At 38.6% G+C, this 21,418-nt stretch overlaps 1 protein-coding gene across 5 annotated transcripts in view; it reads right to left on the reverse strand.

The window, feature by feature from the left end:
- sema6a (sema domain, transmembrane domain (TM), and cytoplasmic domain, (semaphorin) 6A) overlaps positions 1-21,418 on the reverse strand; it is a 122,731-nt gene that overhangs the window by 54,852 nt on the left and 46,461 nt on the right. For all 5 annotated transcript variants that reach the window (XM_036213442.1, XM_024275272.2, XM_024275273.2 and 2 more), the window contains 4 exons: positions 18,828-18,987; positions 17,986-18,103; positions 2,199-2,259; positions 344-406 (listed from right to left, as the gene is read on the reverse strand). In XM_036213442.1, coding sequence (XP_036069335.1) covers positions 344-406; positions 2,199-2,259; positions 17,986-18,103; positions 18,828-18,927 — 342 coding nt within the window. In that variant the 5' untranslated portion in view covers positions 18,928-18,987. The remainder of the gene's footprint in view (positions 1-343; positions 407-2,198; positions 2,260-17,985; positions 18,104-18,827; positions 18,988-21,418) is intronic.

Below are 21,418 nucleotides of genomic sequence, written 5' to 3' on the forward strand. Positions count from 1 at the left end.
TGAGTCACAAAATAGGGAATAATCTGGGATTTTGTGTTCAGAAACAATTTAAAGATGTGTCAGAATTATGATAAAGCATACTTTTGAGTGCATTTAATTCAGTAGGTATAAACATGTGCTCCATTAAGCGTACATAAACACTAAGGGGTGTTTCATTGCACATTTCAGATTGTGAACACATCGTGTTAGAGATAGCAGACATTGCAAGTGCTTAATTTAATTTTAATTTGATAAAGTGAGACTGACTTTGGAGGTGTTTGGTGGAGCATAAGGTGACGTTTGTTCTATTATTGAAGTTAGGGTGTAAGAGCAGATACGAGGTGTTTGAGTCTGCTTTCTCTACCTTATGTTTCCCTTTCATTCTGCAGGTGTCCACATCTGCCTGTCTGGACTTCCAGGTCATTTTCTGAAAAAAGAAGATGAGAAACAAAAAAATGTTAGGAAAAAACATCAGAGAGCATCACCAGAAAAAACATTCAAAGTTAGTTTTTCCCTAAAACACGAACAGAAACTGTTATTTGAACTGTTTTTTGTTTTCAATTTTTAAATTTTTTTTAATTATTTAAGCCTTACCATCTTAAAAATCAAAATATTTTACTTTTGATTCAGCTAAATATTTATAAGTTCTCAAGTTGCCACTAATTTTGTGCATACAAGTGTTTATATCTTCATGTTTTCTTTTTTTATTAAAAAATGTATTAATTACAACATCTGTAATATTCCCATCCTGTTTCTATGTAATGTTGGGATAGCTGTGTCTCACAGTAAAAACCTGAATATCACTCAAGTCTTATGAACACTAATAATTAAATACTTCTTCAGGTTTTAGTATTTTTTTGTCATAAATATGGAGCAGATTTTTTTCATCAGAACACCCTTAACAGCCTGATAATAATCCATGAGTCAGGAATGGCTTAAATACAATCAATGCAAGAACATTTAAATCTATGTCACGTTTTCCATTTTAATAAATAATAAATCAAAAATAAAAGTAATTGGATTACGTCAGTGCCTCACCAGCCATGAACCTCACTGCATGTCACTGGTTATTTTACTATTTTATATATTTTTTCACTTGATTTAATTGCACCTTGTTTGTGGTCGTGTTAAGGTGCCATATAAATATAGTGATCAACTGGATACTAAGAAATTGTACAGCCATTATTTATTTACTGTGCATTTCCATTTTGGAATTTTTCAATCTGTTTGTTCATTTTCAGATCAAAAGGCTTAGTCAGGGCCCAACTTAAAAATATACAACCTTGAAACCCCCCTTTAAGGAAGAAGGAAAAGCTCTATGCAGCTCAATAACTTATCAGTTCATTGATCAATAGCCATTATCTGCTCCACAATCATCACTGATTGTCCTCATGAAGCACCTGTGCCGTGAGCGAAGGCTCAGCTTACCTCCTTCAACATCTGTCAGTCAATGAGGAGAAACATGACACTGACCTCCGGAGCAGAACCAGAGAGGGGTCTGCCCGGGGACGGGTCCCACCCCGACTCCCACGTATCAATCATTGCTAAGCCTCACGCTCACATTTAGGCTCTTGCACTGATCTGGCCCCCTCCTTGTGTGGTCTGGGGGTCAGTGTGGAGCCACAGGTCCAGACTGCTGCGTAACCACTGCTGTTGTTCAACATGTTTAGAGCTCAACCGCTGATTAAAGACCCCAGTCATCAATCAATCTGTGCCTCTCACACCAGCCTTTCATCTGCAGCCCGCTCTCATTAAGACCCACTCTCTGGGCTTTGACATTGAAGTGGATGAAGTGGGGAGGGAAGTGTTGCGGGGGGAGGGGGGAGGTTTGGTTGCAATAAGGACAAATGATGCCACACAAGGCCGGGTATAATAAAGTAGAGTGGGGTTTTGACACTTTCTCATAATCTGAGCCTGAGCAGGGGTCATTATCCTCTCTCCACCTCTGCAATCGTTTTTTATTTCCCCCCTCCCTGTCTCAAATTCCTCTTCTTATCCATCTCTTCTTTCAGCTTCCGCTTCCCAACCCTAAGACCTTCCGCTGTCCCACTGAGGAGCGTGGATGACGCAGGCAGTTTGGTAACCGATTGATTGGATGATCGTCTTAATGGGGTTACCATAGCGAGCGGAGGGCTGGCACCGGCGAGCAGGTGTGTGAGTACTAACATGTAAACACACAGAAACAGAGATATCCGGGGTTACTCAAACATCACACTCACCTTATTGAAAAAGATCTCGTCACTGTGGGCAGTGTCCGTGTCCACCGTGTATATGTGATCCCTGCAAGGGATGAAAGGAGGGCGGAAGAGACAGAAACGATAAGAGGTCAGACCAAAAAAAATCATAAATCAACAAACAATGCATCCATTTTTTTCCAATTTTCCCTGCAGGCTGCATCAGAAAACTGAGCTTTGAATCAACTTTGTTTAAACTTCAAAAAAATGACAATAAACAAAAGGAGGTCAGAAGTATTTGCTCTGCCAGACAGAAACAGTCAACAAAGGTTTAGAGCACTGTGGCACAGGCCTGGCGACAAAAGCCCCTTTGTCCCTCAAAAAGGTCCTGATAGGGGGGTTAGGGAGGAGGGGAGGTTGGGGCGGGAGGTGCCAAGTCACTCAGAGCTGTTCGGGTCAATTAAGTCTTGTGTTTGAGCCACAGGAAATCTATACTAACACTCATTACAGCTCAGACAAGAAGACTTATGTGTGCTGGCCTGGAAATATACAGGCGTCTCCTGTATTACGCAGACCAGCCATAAAAGCCCCAGCAGGGCATATGGAAGACATAAAACGCACAAGGGTTAACTAGATCTCAGACAGATGGACCGGCTGGTTAAACAGGCATGTCGCTACACCTACTAACCATGAAAAGTTATTGTGCAGACAACTAGAAGGTGTGGAGGTGGTGTGAACGGAAGTCTTAGAAAGAAAGGGGGACTTGTGTTGTTTCAGGAATCAAAAGTGACCAAACGGGGGCTTTAATTTGGTGGAGATTAGCTGCCGAGTGTGGTTTTAATCAAAGTGCGTGCAACAGTGGCATCGTCAGAACCCGGGATTAATTACGTTCCAGCTCCCTAACCTGAGCTCAGTCTACCAGCATGCCTCATTCTCTCATTAACCAAATCTAATAAAGTCTTTGGCGAAAGAGGCACCTTGAAATGAATCCACTTATATCGCCGTCCTGGGGGCCGCCGCCATGTCCGTAAGGACAAAAGCCAGTCAACTGTGTGTAAGCTGCCACAAAGCTTGTACAGAAGAATTCATCTTTAGGTTAAAAAAAAGAGTTCTGCTTTTTTACCAGGATAAAGAATACTACAAATGCAAAATACTTCTATATATTAGCATGTACCAGTTATGTATCATGTGTGTAAGTCTATAGTTTTTAAGATAAAATTCTGGATAAAATTGTTTTGACTGACAAGAATATGACAATTTGATGTCAGCTTCTCCTTTTTAAAAAAGATTTTTATGTTGATTTAAGTAGAAATAAGCCATGAAATCAATCTTAGTATCTTTATTGACAAAAATTAAAAAAAATCAACAATACTAACTTCTTTAAGCATTCAAAATATAACAAAAGCAACATTTTAAATGAAATAATAACAATAATAATAACACAATTTGTAATCTCCTTCCACTGGCCGTTCTAGCTCCGCCCCTGACCAGTGCTCAATTCAAGCTACATAATGCAATAATTAGGATAAAATGTAAAGTTATAACTTACATTTCTATTCACATTTAAAAAAGCACTTGATCTGAAGTTTTAACTTGAACTTTTTCCTTAGAGAACATTTGCCCTTTATAGGACAGAAGACAAATTAATCTGGAGTTCCTGTTTCTGCAAAAACAACTAATACATCTTCAAAGCTGAACTTGATCAAAAACAGATGGAAAGTCTAGATAAATCCACTCCAAACTGTGTCTGACTGTGAAGCAACACCCTGTAAAATCTAGATGTTGCTGTAAAAACCTTTTTTTTCTGTTTGCAAAGTTGTTAAGTTTCACAGAATGACACGCTTTTTAACTTATGAGGTCCAAAACAAAGTGGCAATTTCTTTTTTTAGTTTAAGAGCCGCTAGTCTCTTAATTGCATGTTCACAAGCCAGTAATTATATTTTTACTTTTCATCCTAAAAGTAAGCATGGAGAGTTTTAAACTCAATGTGTTTTATGAAGACTTTTCTTTAAAAGTGAAATATTTTTGCTAGAAAAACAGCACTTCTCAAATACCCTCAACTGCTGCTACTTTTAGACTTTAATTCCTGAATTATGTCCACGATTTCTTTGATACCTGGATTTTATTTTCTTTAATAACATATCAAATAACCACAAATATTTAAAAAATGAAGATAATTTTTAAAAATTTGCAAAAGAAAACTTAAAAAAGGGTTCCAAAAGGACTTTAAAGCTCCAACCTTGTAAAAAAAAATGTCCAAACTAAATCAAAAGCTATTAAATTAAAGGATTACTTGGAGGATTTAGTGCAATCCCCCAGGGTTATTCCAGTTCCTCCAATCCTAAAACAGCTCATGAGAAATCTGTAATTGGCTGCTTCGAGATTCTCTCAACAGTAACTTTCCCTGCTCTTCTTTTGACGGCGTCCTCAAGGGCCAAGGTCCTCCAGCTGCGGGGTTTTTGGTTCCAGCAGAGATTAGAGGGAGGCGAGCCGTGAGGCGTCCCTCAAACATCCTGACAGGGGATGGAGAAGGACAATAGGGCGGCTGTGTCTGTGTCAACAGCAGCTCCCCAAACACATCCATGTGTAGCAACTGCAACCCCCCAGCACCCCTCTGGTTTTACCCCCAGCCTGACCACACAGCCTCTTTTAGCACTGCAGCTGAACTCATATTCCTTTTTCCATTTAAGTTCATTTAACAAGACATATATAACAAAGATAAAAGCAAAAGTAAAATTTTAAGGATCCTCTAAAATATAAACTATGTTGCCTCCAACTTGAGATTAATATTGTATAGTTTTGCTTTCAAAGCACAATCATTTACTGTAGAAACTCCGAGCAGACATTTGACCAAACTGCAAAAAACCAGACATTTCTGCTGGACTGTGAAAATGTTTTAATGGTGTGAGTGGCGCTTCGTTCTGCTGACCAATGGATTCAAAGTGACAAAAGGGATTTCTTTTTCAGCAGCGGGCTGGGAGTGAGCTCTGCACAGACTAAAAAATGTCAAACAGCAGGCTGAAGACTTAATTAATTATGACATCCAGTTTTTATGCATATTCGACATTCATTAGGGCATTCTGAAATTGGAGGTTTTGATGGTTTTCCTGAGTGGAATTTAGAAACTTTCACTGACCTGTGGAATTTTTAGGCTTTGTTTGATTTTAATTCTGTAAAAAGCTTACTAAAAGCATTTAACCAAATAATTTTTATTGCGCAAAAGGTTAGCTCTTTGTGTGTTTGATGCAGACTTTAAAATAAATAGATGATTCATGCGTAATGCTTTCAGACATGGTGATTCCCACCTTTACCTACTGTGGGCAGCTTCACATAAAGAACAATAAAAACCAAACTGTTTTTTATCCATTGGGCACACAATGAATGATCTATTTTGGAACTTCTGTCATATACACTGTATGAGGCGCACTGAACTATGAGACCAGTTAATTGCGATCACGTTGACTGTGTTAGTAGGACTGTAACAAGTAGGGGTGAAGGGGAGAATTTGATTTGGCGATATTTCACGATATTTCACTTTGCGATACTTAAAATGCTGACAAGACCATATTTAATTAGTTATTTAGTGTCTTTTGTTTTCCATCTAAACTCTGGACCGCTATTTGGTGAGACAGCGCACTGAGCTTCTTTGAGTAGCTCTACACAAAACCAAAACAACAACAGGATACTGCAAGAACCAGCTTGTGTTAAACGTTCAGTCAGCCATGTAGTTTTTGTTGTTATGAGACATGTACTACTTAGTTTTTACTTGGGATGAGTTCCAAACCCAAACTACATGTTACTGCCAGTATCATGTAAAAACATGGACTGCAGTGATTTGTAGCGGACTCAGCTGGGCACTGGCTCATGCACGGAGCTTCAGCTTAAAAAAATAGTGAAAAATTGTTCTGTTATAGTCTTGGGATATATCGTGATATGTATCATATTGTGAGGCACGTATCATGATACGTATTGTGACTCTTGCCAATTCACACCCCTGGGAACAAGTATAATGGTGATCCTCTATGAAAATTAAAGTACGAATATTCATGACGTCCAGCATCACTGATTCATGATCTTTATAAATATAGTAGTGTAGTAAAAATACAATTTGAGAACAATGTATTTGTAGCTCTGAAATGCAGAATAACATTGGATTTTAGGTTTATAACTAAAAGTAATTTGAATGTGCAGCACTACTGTCCCCGGAAGTTAACAAATCTTCAAAATAAAGTGTTCCCATTTTAAAATTACCAAGTGTTTGTTTGTAGTGGAAAAACATTACACTGAAGTTCCTCTTACTGACAGTTTCAGTTTAAATTTAAATTCAGTTTGTGTTTAGATTTTTTCATACATCAATTTTCATACATCCAGTAAAAAGACATATCTACGGCATGTGTACAAGCATATTATATAAAAAATGAAAAATCATGGTTTGATCTGTGAAGTAACGCTCCACAGCGCTACACGTATTCACAATACCTGTACTTTATTAAACCTGCTTGTAACACGTAAATATAACACATACCACTAAATCTAACGTCAATGTGACTACGCTAACTTCCAACATTGTTAGTAACACACACACAAAAAAGAATACAGTCCAACACCGCTACACATTAGCCACGTTAGCGTATTCAGAGTATCACCCGACCGCGTTTGGAACTCATAAAAAACAAACTGACATAAAAAACACTTCGACATCAGTAAGGAAAAGTTAAATTAATCCAGATTAATCCGAACTGTCCTTTTTTTGAGAAAAAATAAGGCTTTTAAGTGTACCTCATAGCATGCAAAATACTGCAGTTATCTGAAATTATATCCACTTTGTTTTTGTTTGTTTCTTCATGGATGTGATGTTATGATGGTATTTCCATTCTAAGGAAATGTGAGTTGCAAACGTTTGATGAGCTAAACTGCAACCCAAGTGTCTGAGATACTTCACTGAAGTGTCACATCTGTACTTCAGCAGAACTCTGAACGAGTGCACCTTGCTTTTTAGATGTGTGTCACATCGCCAAGGTCGGTTTCGGGTCAGCCAGGATGTTTAATATCTCCAGGCCTTTCCAATTTTATTAAATCAAATATGTCTGTGAGCCGGTGGCACGCTGCTGATGCAAGAAACATGAAGATCAAGAGGCTCCGGTGCCAAAGATGAAATCTGAAAACAGAGAAATCTCTGCAGAAAATGAAATGACAGAGGCCATTGACACAGAGTAAGTGCAGAACATTGGGTGTCAATGTGAATCACTTGGCGTCGGCTTTACATTTCCCAAAACTCTGACAAATACAAGTGAGTCTGGTGGAAAGTATGCAAATGTTCAGTTCGGAACAAACACTGTGAAAGAAGAGAACGTATTAAGACAGGACAGTAAAACAGCTGGGCATGGGCTGTAGTGTCAAATCTGTGCTGGCAGAGTGACATAGAGGTTCTGAATATGAAAACACAGGCTCTTTGTGAGGAAGAATGCCGTTTTCACAACGACACATTCCTCCGAGGGTGACTGCAGGCCAGACTGGTCCATCTGCCAGGTCTTTGTCAAACCATCTCACAATTCAGCAGCAGAAAAGAGGAGAATGTGATTAACATGCATCCCACACCTTAAACCGCCACCCCACTTTTATGCAAACGAAATGCCTGCACGTCCACCCTCCTCTCCATCTCCCACTCGCATCCCCCCTTCCTCCCCCATATTCCTGTCTCTTCATAACCGGATCATGGGTGGTAAAGGAGAGCCCATTGTGCATTGTTTGGGTTCTCATTGGTTCAAATGCTCTTCACAAAGTGGATGGGAGGGGCCTGGAGAAGCCAGCAGGCACCTTTGGGGCTGTTGAAGGGAGTTGTTGAAGTTCTGAATGAGCCGAGGGCACGGAGAGGCCCTCGGTGATGTGCTGGCATGAAATGCGACAAGCCAGGGTTCAGCCACCCCTGAGCCGAGGCAGGTTGTTCTTTTTGAAGGTTAAGGTTCTCATTACGCCGGGTTTTTACATTCGCCACACAGTTGTCTTTGTGAGCGCATTTTTGTGTGAGGTTGCTCGGATAGGGTGAGGGGCATGTTGTGAGCATGCAATTATGCAAGCATGAAAAATAACTGCATAAAAGACGTGACATTCTTTTTGTTTGGTGTCAAAGCACTGGACACATTTTCCCACAAGGAATTTCTCAATAGGCAGTTTTTCCTTCTGATCAATCATTTACATTTTTATTTCATCGTCTATGTCCACCAATATTTATTCTATCAGACAAGACAAAACTTTAATGAATATGTACAAAGCATACTGTAAAAAAAGTTAAAATTTCTAATTAATTCAGATTAAAAGTTACATTTTCAGAAATGGCCTTAATTAGGTTTCTGCTACCAAATTGCATGGAAAACGTTCTTCTTCAGATGCCACTTTAGCACATTTAAATGCTTTAGAAGGGAAGAGGGAATGTCAGCATGGAATTTCATGCAGTGAAGGACTCTTTGATTAGAAGCATTAACATCCCATGAGGTATTTTCCAGAATAATTTTGAAATCAGGTCTCAGCCAATGTTGTTACATAAGGTCTTATTAAAATAAAATAAAACATCTATAAACAGATGTTGATGGTTTGATTGTTTTTTTTTTAATGTGTTTAATATTTAAAACACAGTGTACTGTTTTTATTACTATTTTTAAGAGATTTAAGTTCACATTTTTCAAGGTTTAGGCTTTAAAATAAACAGTTATCTTACAAAAAATGGGTCAAAATGCGGGTTTAAATACTCTTAGCTAGAATAAACATATATTAAAAGTTTTAAAACCCATAATTAGTGTTATTATGCATGTCTTTACAGTCACATATTCACCTCTTTACAGTCATAATTTGATGTTTGACTGCATGTTTGACTAAAAAAGAGAATTCAGTTTATGTTGTTGTAAAATTGTGTCCTAAACACCAGACAACACGATTCCTCTTGTTGGAAGTCACTTTTCTTTGCAGCTTTTTTTTTTTGTTTTTTTTACAGATTTTGCTTTTTAAGGCTAAGCACATCAACTTGGAAAAGGTTTTACCCAAACTTTTGTACATCATGGTTAAAAGGCATTTTATTTCATAAAAAAATAAAATAAATAAAGCTATATTTTACTTTTTATTTCCTTTTGACTAATTTATAGGTTCCATCTGCAAGCTACTGTGTAGTGTGACTCCATGTAATCTTATTTCCTGCTGTAATATTAGAATGACTAAAATTGTTGAGTGCTACAAACAGAATTCGTACATTTTCATCAAAGAAACTTCTGCACACTGACAGACTTAACAAGCTGGAGGTGTTTTTTTTATAATGAAAACTTGCCCTAATTTTCACTTTAGGCATTTGTTATTTCCGGAGCCATGAGCTTTGTTTCAGAGCATGAACATGGCTGCGTGTCGTTGGTGCTGGGACGAGAGAGAGTAGAGGCAACTGTGTAATCCCAGTCATTAGTGGGCTTTAACAGGATTTGGTGGAGCTACAATAATGGAAACTCTAGTGGCCTCCAGTGCGAGAACCAAAGAGACCCAACAGGGAGCAAAGAGCGTCCACAGCGGCGCGACTGTGTTAGTAGTGGACTCAACTCGGAGAAGGTAATCTGGATTTTTGAGATCAAGTGTGTGTCTCTGTGTGACTGCAAATGGCAGCCACAAATTTTGCCCTTTCAGTTCTCGGTCTCTCGCACAGATCATTCTGTCTTGAGGTCTCTCTTTCGGTCATACCAGCACACACAGACACATTCTCCCTCTAATTCCCATGCTTCCCAGCCTCACAGAGGGGTGTAAACAAAGTGTGGTTGGTGTTTCCATGGCAAAGGCAGACTGCAGCCCAAGAATGGCGACAATGCCCTGCATGTGGAGAGACCCTTGGCGTGCATGCATATACAGTAACACATTAACGAATGCCGGCTCACTCTGTCCTTAAATTATACACGAACTTTAAACTTAAATTTCTTTCATTTTGAGTCATATTTAATAACTTCTAGTCAATGTGGAGATTATATGACATTAAAGGCAAATTATAGGGTTAAATTCAACCCTTCATCCATTTACAAACACATTTTGTGGTTCTCACATTAGCTTTTTATAGACCCAATTAGATAAAAAATGTGTTTTTATGGACATATATAAAGAAAATTAAGCTTAAAGTTCTGAATATTTCTTTATTCAATTTGTTGTAAATCAGGAGCAGAAGGAAAATGCCGTGTGACGTAGAACATACGCTCCCTTCTGATGCGTCCACTTGCAGACAAATAGATCCATGTACATCTCTGTTTCCTCATTTGAGCTGGGATCGGATTGGATTTTTGTTGCACCAGTAATGCTAGGTTCAGGTTGTGAAGAGCTGTGAACTAGTGGGAAAGTGTGTAAACCAAGGGATGATGGGAAGTCAGGGCAGGCTTATTCTGTGCCAACAACCACAACTTAGAGGTGGATTTCTGATTAAGTTTCCTGCAGAAACTACGCCTAAGAAATTTCAACAGTTTTTTTTTTTATTTTGGCTAAAAATGATTCAATTAATCTCAATTAGAAGATCACCAGAAAAATTTTGAAAGTACATCAAAAGATGATTAGAAAAAAAAAACATTCTGTATGCTAAAAAAAGATTTTTAATACCCTTTAAATTACAAGTTATTTCAAAATATTCATTCTAAGCACTTAAAAGCACAGCTATATGACAGTGTACATCCCCTTGTAATGCATACTGTCAAAAGAGAGGAACATGAACCTTAACATTCCCAAGAAAAAAACAAGAAACAGAGTTTTATGCTTCACCTTTCATTATGACTAACTGCTGCCCTGGCTTCAATCAAATGAGTTTCCTGCAAACACTGTGAATATTCACTCCTTAAGGACCAGCTGTATTCATGCACACACCTTGAGACACAAGCAGATATGTCCCACCGAAATCAAAATGATAAATCTGCCTCTGAGCTGCGATAAATCCCCTCTACATGCTGCACACCGCGTCCCCTCCCCGTGAAATATGGACCTCTGGGATGGGCCGAGTCCATCCCTCACTGAACAGTTTATTGCCCTTTTTAAACGTTACTCTGCTGCCGAACGGCTGAAACTCACATGACGGAAGACAAGAATAAACCACAGAACTCAGATAGAAAGAAGTTTTTATGGTCATCACCAGGACTCATATTTACTCTATGGGAAATGCATGACTGGTATTTGCAATAAAAATAGGTATTAAACAGCCTCTTTATGCACAGTTGGACCCGTGTTTATCATTTTAACCTTTTCTACATGTTATCAGACTCACAAAGACTGGGTTACATCAGAATATTATCTACATTTTAATCTATCCTAATAAAATATAACAATAAAAAATGAAGGAACAATTCTGTTATTCTAACTTTTGTTAACCCTTCAACAGCAGAGTTTTAGCTCCAAGTCCAGACCACAATGGAAGATCACAAGCTTCCTCCTTTGCCTAACTCAAATGCATTCAATTGAAGATAAATAGATCCATTAACATCAGTTTTCCTCATCTGAGCTGGAATTGGGCTCAAAACTGTTTGGACAGATAACTCCTATATTGCTTTTTTCCCCCCCAAAAAAATGTTTATTAAGATTTTAACAGTGTCCTGAACAATAAATACAAACAACACATTTGCCTTTTACAGAGTTAGTAAGATAGTGCCGCCCACCACAGATATTTTATTTTCCAGTTTCCAAATATACAGATGTGATTACTCAAAAATGTCCATGTTTAGGAACCACAGTGTCCACTTCCTTTAGTCATTAGTATCCTCCATTAAGTTCAAGTACTTTACGTACGTAATAAAATGAGTGAATGTTTTCAAACTTTCTTGTTTAACCTTCAATATATATGTTTTTTGTTTAAGGGGCAAAACTGTGGAGCTATTTTGGGGCCAATATTATTTGAAACCCAAATAAAACAAATTGAAAAAAATACAAAGTGTCCAGAACTTTTTGCTATTCTAAATTAAATGTAGTTATTTTGAGCTTGAAATGTTCTGTTTTCTAGTTTCAAAACTTAAAAATTAAATTTCAAATCTTTTTTTCACTTTCAATTTATTTTTTATTTTTTTTTTTATTATTAGGTTTTAGAATCTGACAATGTCCGTTTTGAAACTTTTGGCTCTGCTGTGGCGCGTTGGGGCGGGGCTAGCCCGAAGGACCAATCAAAATCGATGAGGGTGGTAACTTCAGTCCCGGTGCATTCACTGACTCCTAGAACTGTGCCCTAGAAAATGGCAGTTTAGTCTGTCCTATCATAGTCTTGTGTTGTCCAAAGACAGGTGTGAAAAGCAGTTTTAAACGCTGTTCTAACCCAAAATAGCTCCATACGAAGCAGATAACATTTGTCAGATCCACCAGGAAATAGTCGCTCGGCAAAATTTCTCCCATAATAATGCGATACACCATTTAACAATAAGTAGTAGTCTATAAACATTCGCTCAGAATTAGTGTAGTTATGTTTCTCTGGATATAATCCAAACAAAGACAACCTTGGATCTAGTATTATTGTTTTAGTAATAATTGTCTCTATGATATTCATTATCTCTTCCTAGAACAGCACAGTTTGTATACAGTTCCACATACAATAAACCAGAGTTCCTCTACATTCTGTTAATTTTGGGTGCTCGCTATTTTTGTTGCACCGCTAATGTTAACTTGGGGTTGTGAAGGGCTATTAGCTAGCAGGAGAGGATGTAAACAACTGGATGATGGGAAGTCAGTGAATAGACCCGCCCACAACTGCTAATGAACTACTGCCATTCTACTGAAACTAGACTCTAGAAACTGACACAAGTTTTTAGATTTTAGCTAAAAACAGCAAAATCATAATTAAAAGATCACTGAGAGGATTCAAAAGTAGATCAAAAGATGGTGGAACCTTTCTGGGTTTACACACTCAAGCAGCAGGTGACAAAGACAACAGTGGAGTAAAACATGTTTTCCAAAAAACAATTGAACTCCTTTGTGTGACTGAAATTAAATACTTGTAAAATCCTTTTTAAAGTTTCTTAATTCTGTTTTCAACATGAGAAATCTCAATGCATGACAATGTTTTTGTCAATTTAACAAACTAATAATGTCCCTAATGTCTGATTATGCCAAAAGCTAGATTTCATTTCCCCAAGCATTTTTATTAAAGTGGGACTTTTGGCAGGAAATCTGTTTGACATTTATTTGAATTTGTTAAGAGCAGCTATAAAAACCATTGAGAGAAACATAATAGGCGATAATCCAGTGTGAGTTTTCTTAAATCTGAACAAACAACAGAGCTTTAAAACAGCCTGTGCATGTAGAGACTGGAGTCTGGTCTCCTATCAAGCTTTAGTGTCCCGCTGGATAAAACACTTGATGGAAACTGAGCCACAGAATAAGATGCAGAATATTAAAGAACTAAACTCAGCATGAGCTGAATTCCTAATCAACATTCAATATATGTGAGTCTAAAAAGGCTAATGGTATTTTATGAATATTGGAAAAGTCATATCACCTCATCAGACGAGGCCATTTTCTTCATTACTCGTCTGCAGAAAAAGGCTGAAACAAAACTACATTTCATTCAAGGCTGAAAACGAAGGATAAATTATCAATCACTGCATCTGTTGCTGAGCTCTTCTGCTGCCAAAGACTCCACTCACTCCCTCCATGGCTTCAGCCACTCTTTATCCTGTTGCAGTTTTATCAGTTTAAATCTTTGTACACATTTCACCATTAAAAGTCTTTTCTTTTTTCTGCTGATGCCAAAACAGGGGCCAACAGATTTAATACACTGAGCGGTCATTCAGGCTAAAACAGTGCTGGGCTTTGGACTGTGATCACAGAGGCCATCTGCAAGCTGCTGCGCACCAAGAACTGAGGCGCACTGGTCTGGAGGCATGATGGCAGAGCAGTGTGATGCTGGCCCCAGAATAAACAAGCCATTTAACTGGGCAATCTTCATAAAAGCAGCAATTGATGTTCGTTTTTTTTGACCTGCTGCATTGTGTGTTGTCTCCTAGCTTGAGTCCTGTCGACTGTTGGCTTACTGTCGCATTGATTTCTGAAGTGGTAATTGTCGCCGCTGTTTCCCCCAACACTGTCATTTAACTTTTGCATGTCTTCATCGATATCCTGTTAGAGCCAGTCCATGTTTGCGGCTGTGAAGCTCCGCCCTGGATCACCGGCGGTCATCCGGCTCGATTTAATCTCAGGCAACCGTTCCTCTTGATCCGGGGGGTGGTGGGGGGGTCACATACCACCGAGGCCATGTGTCAGAATTCCTGTCTGCTCCCAGTGAGGACACAAGCCGGGGACCAGCTGGGACACGCTCACACTCACACATGCCTGCAGACTGTGGATCCTACACCCGCCAGGACCCAGCATCCTAAATGTACATCCACACATGTGGCCTGGGAGGCTACATTTAGATCAACGAGACAACTGTTCTGCAAACTGAACCACGCAACAAACCCTCCTGCTTTCTCTCTGCCACACACACCACTCCAATAAAGCTGGTGTGTCTCATTTCCTTTTTTGACCCTCCAGGCCCCAAACAGAGCAGGTGGTAAACAGCCAGGGCTAAATCTCTGACGGCACCCCCCCTTCCCTGTGTTTCCTCTCACTTTCACACACGTCCTCCTAATGATGGCAGATATGTTAAAAAGCAGTTAAAGCAGTTGCCTCCCTCCACTGCTTTAATTTGACATGCTTCAGAAGAAACAAAGGCAGGCCTGTATTTGTGCGTCCAATCAAGCCAACCACTCACTTAGCCACATACTTCACAGGCATAAGGGTTCGTTTTTTAAAAAGACATTCCAGTCAGCAAAGCGCACATTCAAACCGCATATGAATGTGAACCCGCCTGTTGATGCTTTGAAACAGAATATGACCGTCTCCCCGATCGTTTGCTTTGCCACCGGATGAAGCGACATTTGTGAAATGGTTATGACAATAGAGGAAGAAATCACTATGGATTTTCTCCAAGGCTCCTGATGGTGCAATTGAGCTATCTGCTCTCAAAGGATGAGTCTCACAAAAATAAAGACGACGCGCAGGTGAAAACACAATGACGGGAAGGCAGGAAGCAATAAGGACAGGTGCCAGACTGAGAAAAATGGATCTAAGCAAAGAAATAGAGACAAAAAAAATCGATTGAGAGTGCTGTCAAAATAAACTGAAACACATTTCTTTTTTAGTTGTGGGTTTGTGTGTATTGACAACATAGAATCTGAAAAAAAGAGACTGTAGATGATGAAAGCATATATCTTTTTAATCATTTGCTCTTTTTCTTCAGTGCGAGTTATATCTCTGCTTATGTCTTAGTAACATGCACACGTATAGGGGTTTGACCCGTAGGGTTTTTTGGATTGTCCAGGCTCATAAAGGGTGCATCTCAAATGGAGCACAGGTGTGTCTTACTGCTTTCTTGAGGCTTGTGTGGCCACATTAACCCTTGTGATATCTCGTGTATCTTTGTGATATCTTAAGGGACGTACACTGACTCCATGGTCAAATATATACTATACACTATATATACTATGCTATACATGTGATACTGTAGGTAAGGGTGTCCACACTGAACTACACTCTGATTGTCTAATATCCTAATTTCCAAGGCTGATTTACAGTTGTCTATTTGTGGTGTGTCTCCAATATGTTGCATGGACACTAAAAATAGAACATCCATTGATCAATCAAAATGTTTATATCACCTCCATCATGTCTGTTTCTCACAGCCATCTCTCCGCACCACAACAAAAGCTTCACGCAGGAGTTCTATTTTAAATCCGTGGAGTGGAAGTGAACAAGACCGGGTTTCAAAATTAAAAACTCCTGTTGTACTTTCAAAATAAAACTTGATATGAAGTGCCCGCAACGCACATTCACACGGCTGATAACATCAGGGTGAATTTCGCCATTGATGACGATAATTTAATTTTGGTGTTACAAAAATATACCATCATTTATGACACAAAGCATGCATTTTACAATGTCTCTGTGAGAAAAGAGAGGACATGGGGCCTGATTGCTTAAGTTTTAGATGAGCAAGAAAAGCGTGACAAAAAATTCAGCACAGGACACAGGGGGTGCGGGACAAACCATTCCTCTGGAAGTCAGGGGGAGGAGATGGACGCAACGGAGACAATATAAAAGAAATAATGGTCTTAAGACGGATTATCCATAAAACGCAACAATGCAACGCAAACAGAACAAAGTAAATTCAGGGTAACATGCAGGCTTCACGCAAGTGAAAAGTGAAAAGAAGTACTTTTCACTTGAACACCACAAACAGGCTCCTTTCACGGTGCGAAGGATTTAAGGGGGTTGAAAAAAAGAAAAACCCATATTACGTGCCTGCATCTCCCCTTACTTTAGCTTACATGTTGGTTAAGTGTTCCCTACAACCTGCCACATGCCGTTCGAAAAAACATTTACACCGTATGGGTTCACCAAGCCATCTACGACTTAAATATTCCCTATGAGCCACCTGTAATGCCAATTTTTCTGCCACCAGACAGCTCATATCCACCCGTAAAGGCAGTTGTGACTGAAGCACAAGATGCTGACGAAAAAGATTCAAGTCTTTAGGTAAAAGGAGATCTGGCAGACAGCAAGCAGCAACAGAAAACAACTGGAAGGTAGTGAAAGGAACAGTTCACACCACAAAGTCTTGGAATTTCCCTCATTAGTCCCTAGTTTTACCAAAGGAGAAAAAGGAGAGCACACCAGGTCTCTGAAGTTCAGACTCCGAGCTGGACGGCTGTGCGATTCACAGCTTTCAGCTGTTACTTTTTAAAAATGAGACAAAAAGTAGCTGAAAGATCTGAGCTAGTGCTGAAGAATATAACTAAATCAACCGTTGTCGTTTTTAAAGATAATTATGTATGGAGGTGGGTAAAAAAAGTACATTTACTCATACATTCACTCAAGTATGTTTTTGCAAATATTTAACTCCTTAAAGTAGTTTTACAGCATTATTTACTTGTACTAAAGTAGATTGAAGAAATAAAACCTGTACTACTACACAGCTACAGCTGACTGTATTCATTTAGCTACTTTTTTTTCAATTAAATGAGTTTATTTTTTGTAGGGATACATAATACAACAAAAGGGGACCTGTCAGGACTGGACACTGAAGATTTCCTAAAGTTGATAATAGCTTAGACTATAAAACCACAATGTGGCTAAATTAAAGTGCTGTTTGCTAAGTTATCACCAACACGGCACTTAAAATTCATCATAAATAACAAAAAGAGAAGATCAGAAGCAAAATCCTTTATAAAAGACAAAAAAAGTTTGAATATTGTTACTGACTTTTGATTAATCAATGCAGTAAACTGAAAAAAGTAAAACATTGTATCAATTAACAGAAGTTTGTAGCATTGAATGCTATTATTCATTAAAATAAATGTGATTTTATTCAACTTAAAATATTAATTTGTTAAAAAAAATATATCATTTTTATATGTGGCAAATCACAGAACTTTTGTTAATTGATCCAATGTTTCACTTTTTACACTGCAGATTTAAATATTGAGCATTACAAATTTGTTTTAAACATCAGTCAAAGCTTTGTTTTGACCAAATCGACAGTAAAGAAGGGGAGGATACTTGTTCAAAATATTTATGGCTTATATTTCCAAGAATTTACACTTTTGTTTAAAAAGCACATTTTAGCCAGTGCTTGAGTACTTTTTTAACCATTTGCTTTTAACTTTTGCTCAAGTAACTGTTGAGATGCTAACTTTTCACTTCTATTTGAGTAACATTCATTTAAAGTGAAGGTCTTCATGTACAGATTTTGGAGACTTTGCCCACCTTCGTTTATGTAGAGGAGTGAAAAAATGTCAGACTGAACATCTGCACTCACCTGGCAGCAACATATAACGTCCTGTTCATGATCAGGATGAGCTGGATGTCCAGTTTGTGCCTCTGCGTGTTGTTTCTTCCAGGTTTATGGCCCACAAATGCTGGATACTGTTTTGTATCTATAGAAAGAAAAATCCTGACGTCAGACAGCAGTAAATTTCATTGGTGTCTCTCTGGTTTAAGCTTAATTTCGACCTGTGTTTCCTGGTGAGATGAGGAGACATTCCCACAATTGTGGGTTGAGCTTCCTCTGCAACCATAAATTGTTGGCTATAAATATGCTGCACAGCACCATGCAATTGTCTCTTTGTCAGAGGCTTTAGATGAAAGCGCTCGGTTTGAATAAACAGCCCTGTAGAGGAGCACAGGTTTACTTGAGGCTGGCTTGTTCCTCTGCACTGCAGGCCAAGAACGTTCAGCAGTACACCCACAGAGACCAGAGCCCAGCAAAGGTAGAAACAGGTAAAACGAAGAACACAATGACCATATCCTTGGAGATTTTCAAAGCTTTCACTCCATCACCAACAGCATTAGGAACTTGACAGAAAAATAAGGGATTATCCCTTTGATGTGGGGTGGGCTCAGCTTTCAAATGCTGCCTTAAGTCTTAGGCTGTGTGGAGGACCTATCCTTGGACACCAATTTGCACTCCTTTCCTTCAGAACGGGTTCAGTTTGGGAAAAGTGAAGGTTCCAATAAAGGGGATGTGGAGAGGATAATATAGTGAAAGGGATACTGCGAAGAGAACTTTTATCGTAGATGACAAATGAGAAAAGGAAGAGACTCAGTCCTCAGGGAGAAGGAGAATTCACAGGGGGAGACATTCAGAAATTATATACGTACAGTTGCCGTGTGAGATGCTTATAGGCTCGCTGTCCTCGGGGAAACCCGCCCCGGCTATTTGCAGTAGCGTGAAGTAGACTAACAAGGCCTCCGACCTCATGGTCGCACCAACACTGCTGCCGCTGCTGCTGCTGGTCCTCTGCTACAAATTTTGCTCAACCTGTAGACAAAAAGACAGAAAATTAGAAAAAAAAGTAGTTTTTCACAAAACAAATTATTTACTTTTCCTGCATTTTTGATGAGTATAATATAAATACCAGTCCAGGTCCATCCGAACTAATTGTTTCTGTATTTTGCACAGCTGGTTTCACTTTGTCAGAGATATATTTACATGCATTTTCGATGACTCAAGTAAGCCACAGTGGACCCAGTGCAGAATTAATTGGATTAGGGTTGTAATATGCGTCATAGATCGATGTCAGGCTGAGAAGATCTGCGTGCTTCTCTCTGGCCCTCCATGTCAGTGTGTGACAAGGTCTTAGAGAAGTAGGAGGGCTTTTCTGAGATTAACTGGCTGTTGAGTATCAGTGCTGATCGGAGATGGGGAAGGATAGCACAGTAGGTTCCTTACTGCTGTCTGGGGAATTCTCTTAAAAGAACAGTAATCTTGTTGTCAAACCCGTTCAAATGACTGACAAACACTGGCAAAAGCAGAACACAAGTCGAGATCGAAATATTGGAGGGAAAACAACAACAGTGATTGAGGAGACACCTAAAGGTCTTTTACTGTCGTTCCTTATCTTCCATATTATTGTTTGTCTTTGCACTGACTCACATTTTTCCTCAGTAAACATGACAAAATGGCAAAATATCAGGAGGATATTTTGATATTAAAAGGTCATTCATTTTCAGTTTAATGCTATGTTCACACCAAGTTCGGAACCACAAACACTTCCAAAGAAAAGTCTTTGTAAATGTGTGCTTCAGGCTTCCACATTCAAACCTCTCACGTTCATATGTCCCTACGCAGGTTTTTAAGTCTGTTTTTAGGCCAAAACGCATTGCTGCTAAACATAAGATAAAAGTTAAACTAGGTAAACTTTGACCAATCAGGGACTCAGAATTGATAGCGACAAATGGATAGCATCTTTTTCAAAACACGGAAGTGCTAATCATTCTAAAATTGATCATTTGTCATTTGTGCCTGGTTAGAAATATTTGACACTTTCGTGTATACGAATAGAGCTGTGAAATTTAAAAAATGGAGAAAGGATTGAAAATAAAGCAAAAATATTGTTTAGTTTTCTTAAAGAGGCCAAAGCAAAAAAATTACAAAATGTATCAAATTCAGTTGACAAGCAGAGAAAAATCAATATAAATGTATTAGCTGGAAACTAAATACCACTGTTGTCACAAAAACATATTTACTGCATTTAAATTAAGTTTTTTTTCCAACAATGTACAGGTGATATTAGTCTACAATGGAAAGATATAGCTTAAAAAAACAAACTTGCAAAGTATGATCGGAAAATTTGAAGTTAAGACAAGGGTCTCATAAGATATAATCTTAGAAGAACTTTTTGTCAGGAATTGGAGATGTAGGGCCCAACATGCAGGAGACCAGGCTTAAACATTCAATAAATAAACCTAAACATGACAAAAAAAAAAAAAACCCCTGGAGAAAGCAGATGACCTAGAATGAAAACTGAAAAGTAGACACTTATACCTAGTTTCCGTATAGTACGGACCTGTCCAGTATTTTGAGCACTATCATTATAAAATTGACCCAAGGAGACATAATGCTGAGTGGCATTCAAAAAACGCCATACCTACTGTAAAGCATGGGGGTGGAAACATCATGCTTTGGGGCTGTTTTGGGGGCTGGGTGGCTTCGTAAGAAGCATTTTCAGGTCCTGGAATGGTCTAGCCAACCTCCAGATCTCAACCCCATAAAACTCTTTGGAGGGAGTTGAAAGTCTGTGTTGCCCAGCAACAGCCCCAAAACATCACTGCTTTAGAGGAGATCTGTATGTAGGAATGGACCAAAATACCTGCAACAGTTTGCGAAAGCATTGTGAAGACTTAAACTTCAAGTCTTAAACTGTAAAGACGTATAAACAAGTATTGTTATTGACCAAATACTTATTTTCCACCATAGTGTACAAATAAATTCTTTAAAATCAGAAAATGTGATTTCTGGATTTTTTTTCTTATTTTGTCTCTCATAGTTGAGGTATATGAGGAAAATTTCAGACCTCTCTCATCTTTTTAAGAGGGATAACGTCACTAAAAATCCAAACCAAAGTGTACGTACCTCATACTTTTAAATTCCAAACATAAAGCTTTACTTGTCAACAATATTTTAAACTGTCTATTTAATTATAATATTACTCAGACATCTAATTTTCTAATGGCACCTTCCATGTTGTAGTGGATTTTTGAGCATTACATTGACATACTGTTTTCATAGCACAAACCAAATGAACTTTTCCCACTGCAGTTTGTAGCCACCATAAATCATCCTCGACAATTATTGCATCTGTAATCTAATCAAGAACAAAGCATTTCATTTGCATCAAGAACCTTCATTTTTTTTCTCCGCTGAAGCTGGAAGGATGAAATGTAGCTCGGTAGGTATAGAGCAGGGGATG

The sequence above is a fragment of the Oryzias melastigma genome, linkage group LG9, assembly GCF_002922805.2.
Source record: "Oryzias melastigma strain HK-1 linkage group LG9, ASM292280v2, whole genome shotgun sequence".
In the NCBI taxonomy this organism is placed as follows: Eukaryota; Metazoa; Chordata; class Actinopteri; order Beloniformes; family Adrianichthyidae; genus Oryzias; species Oryzias melastigma.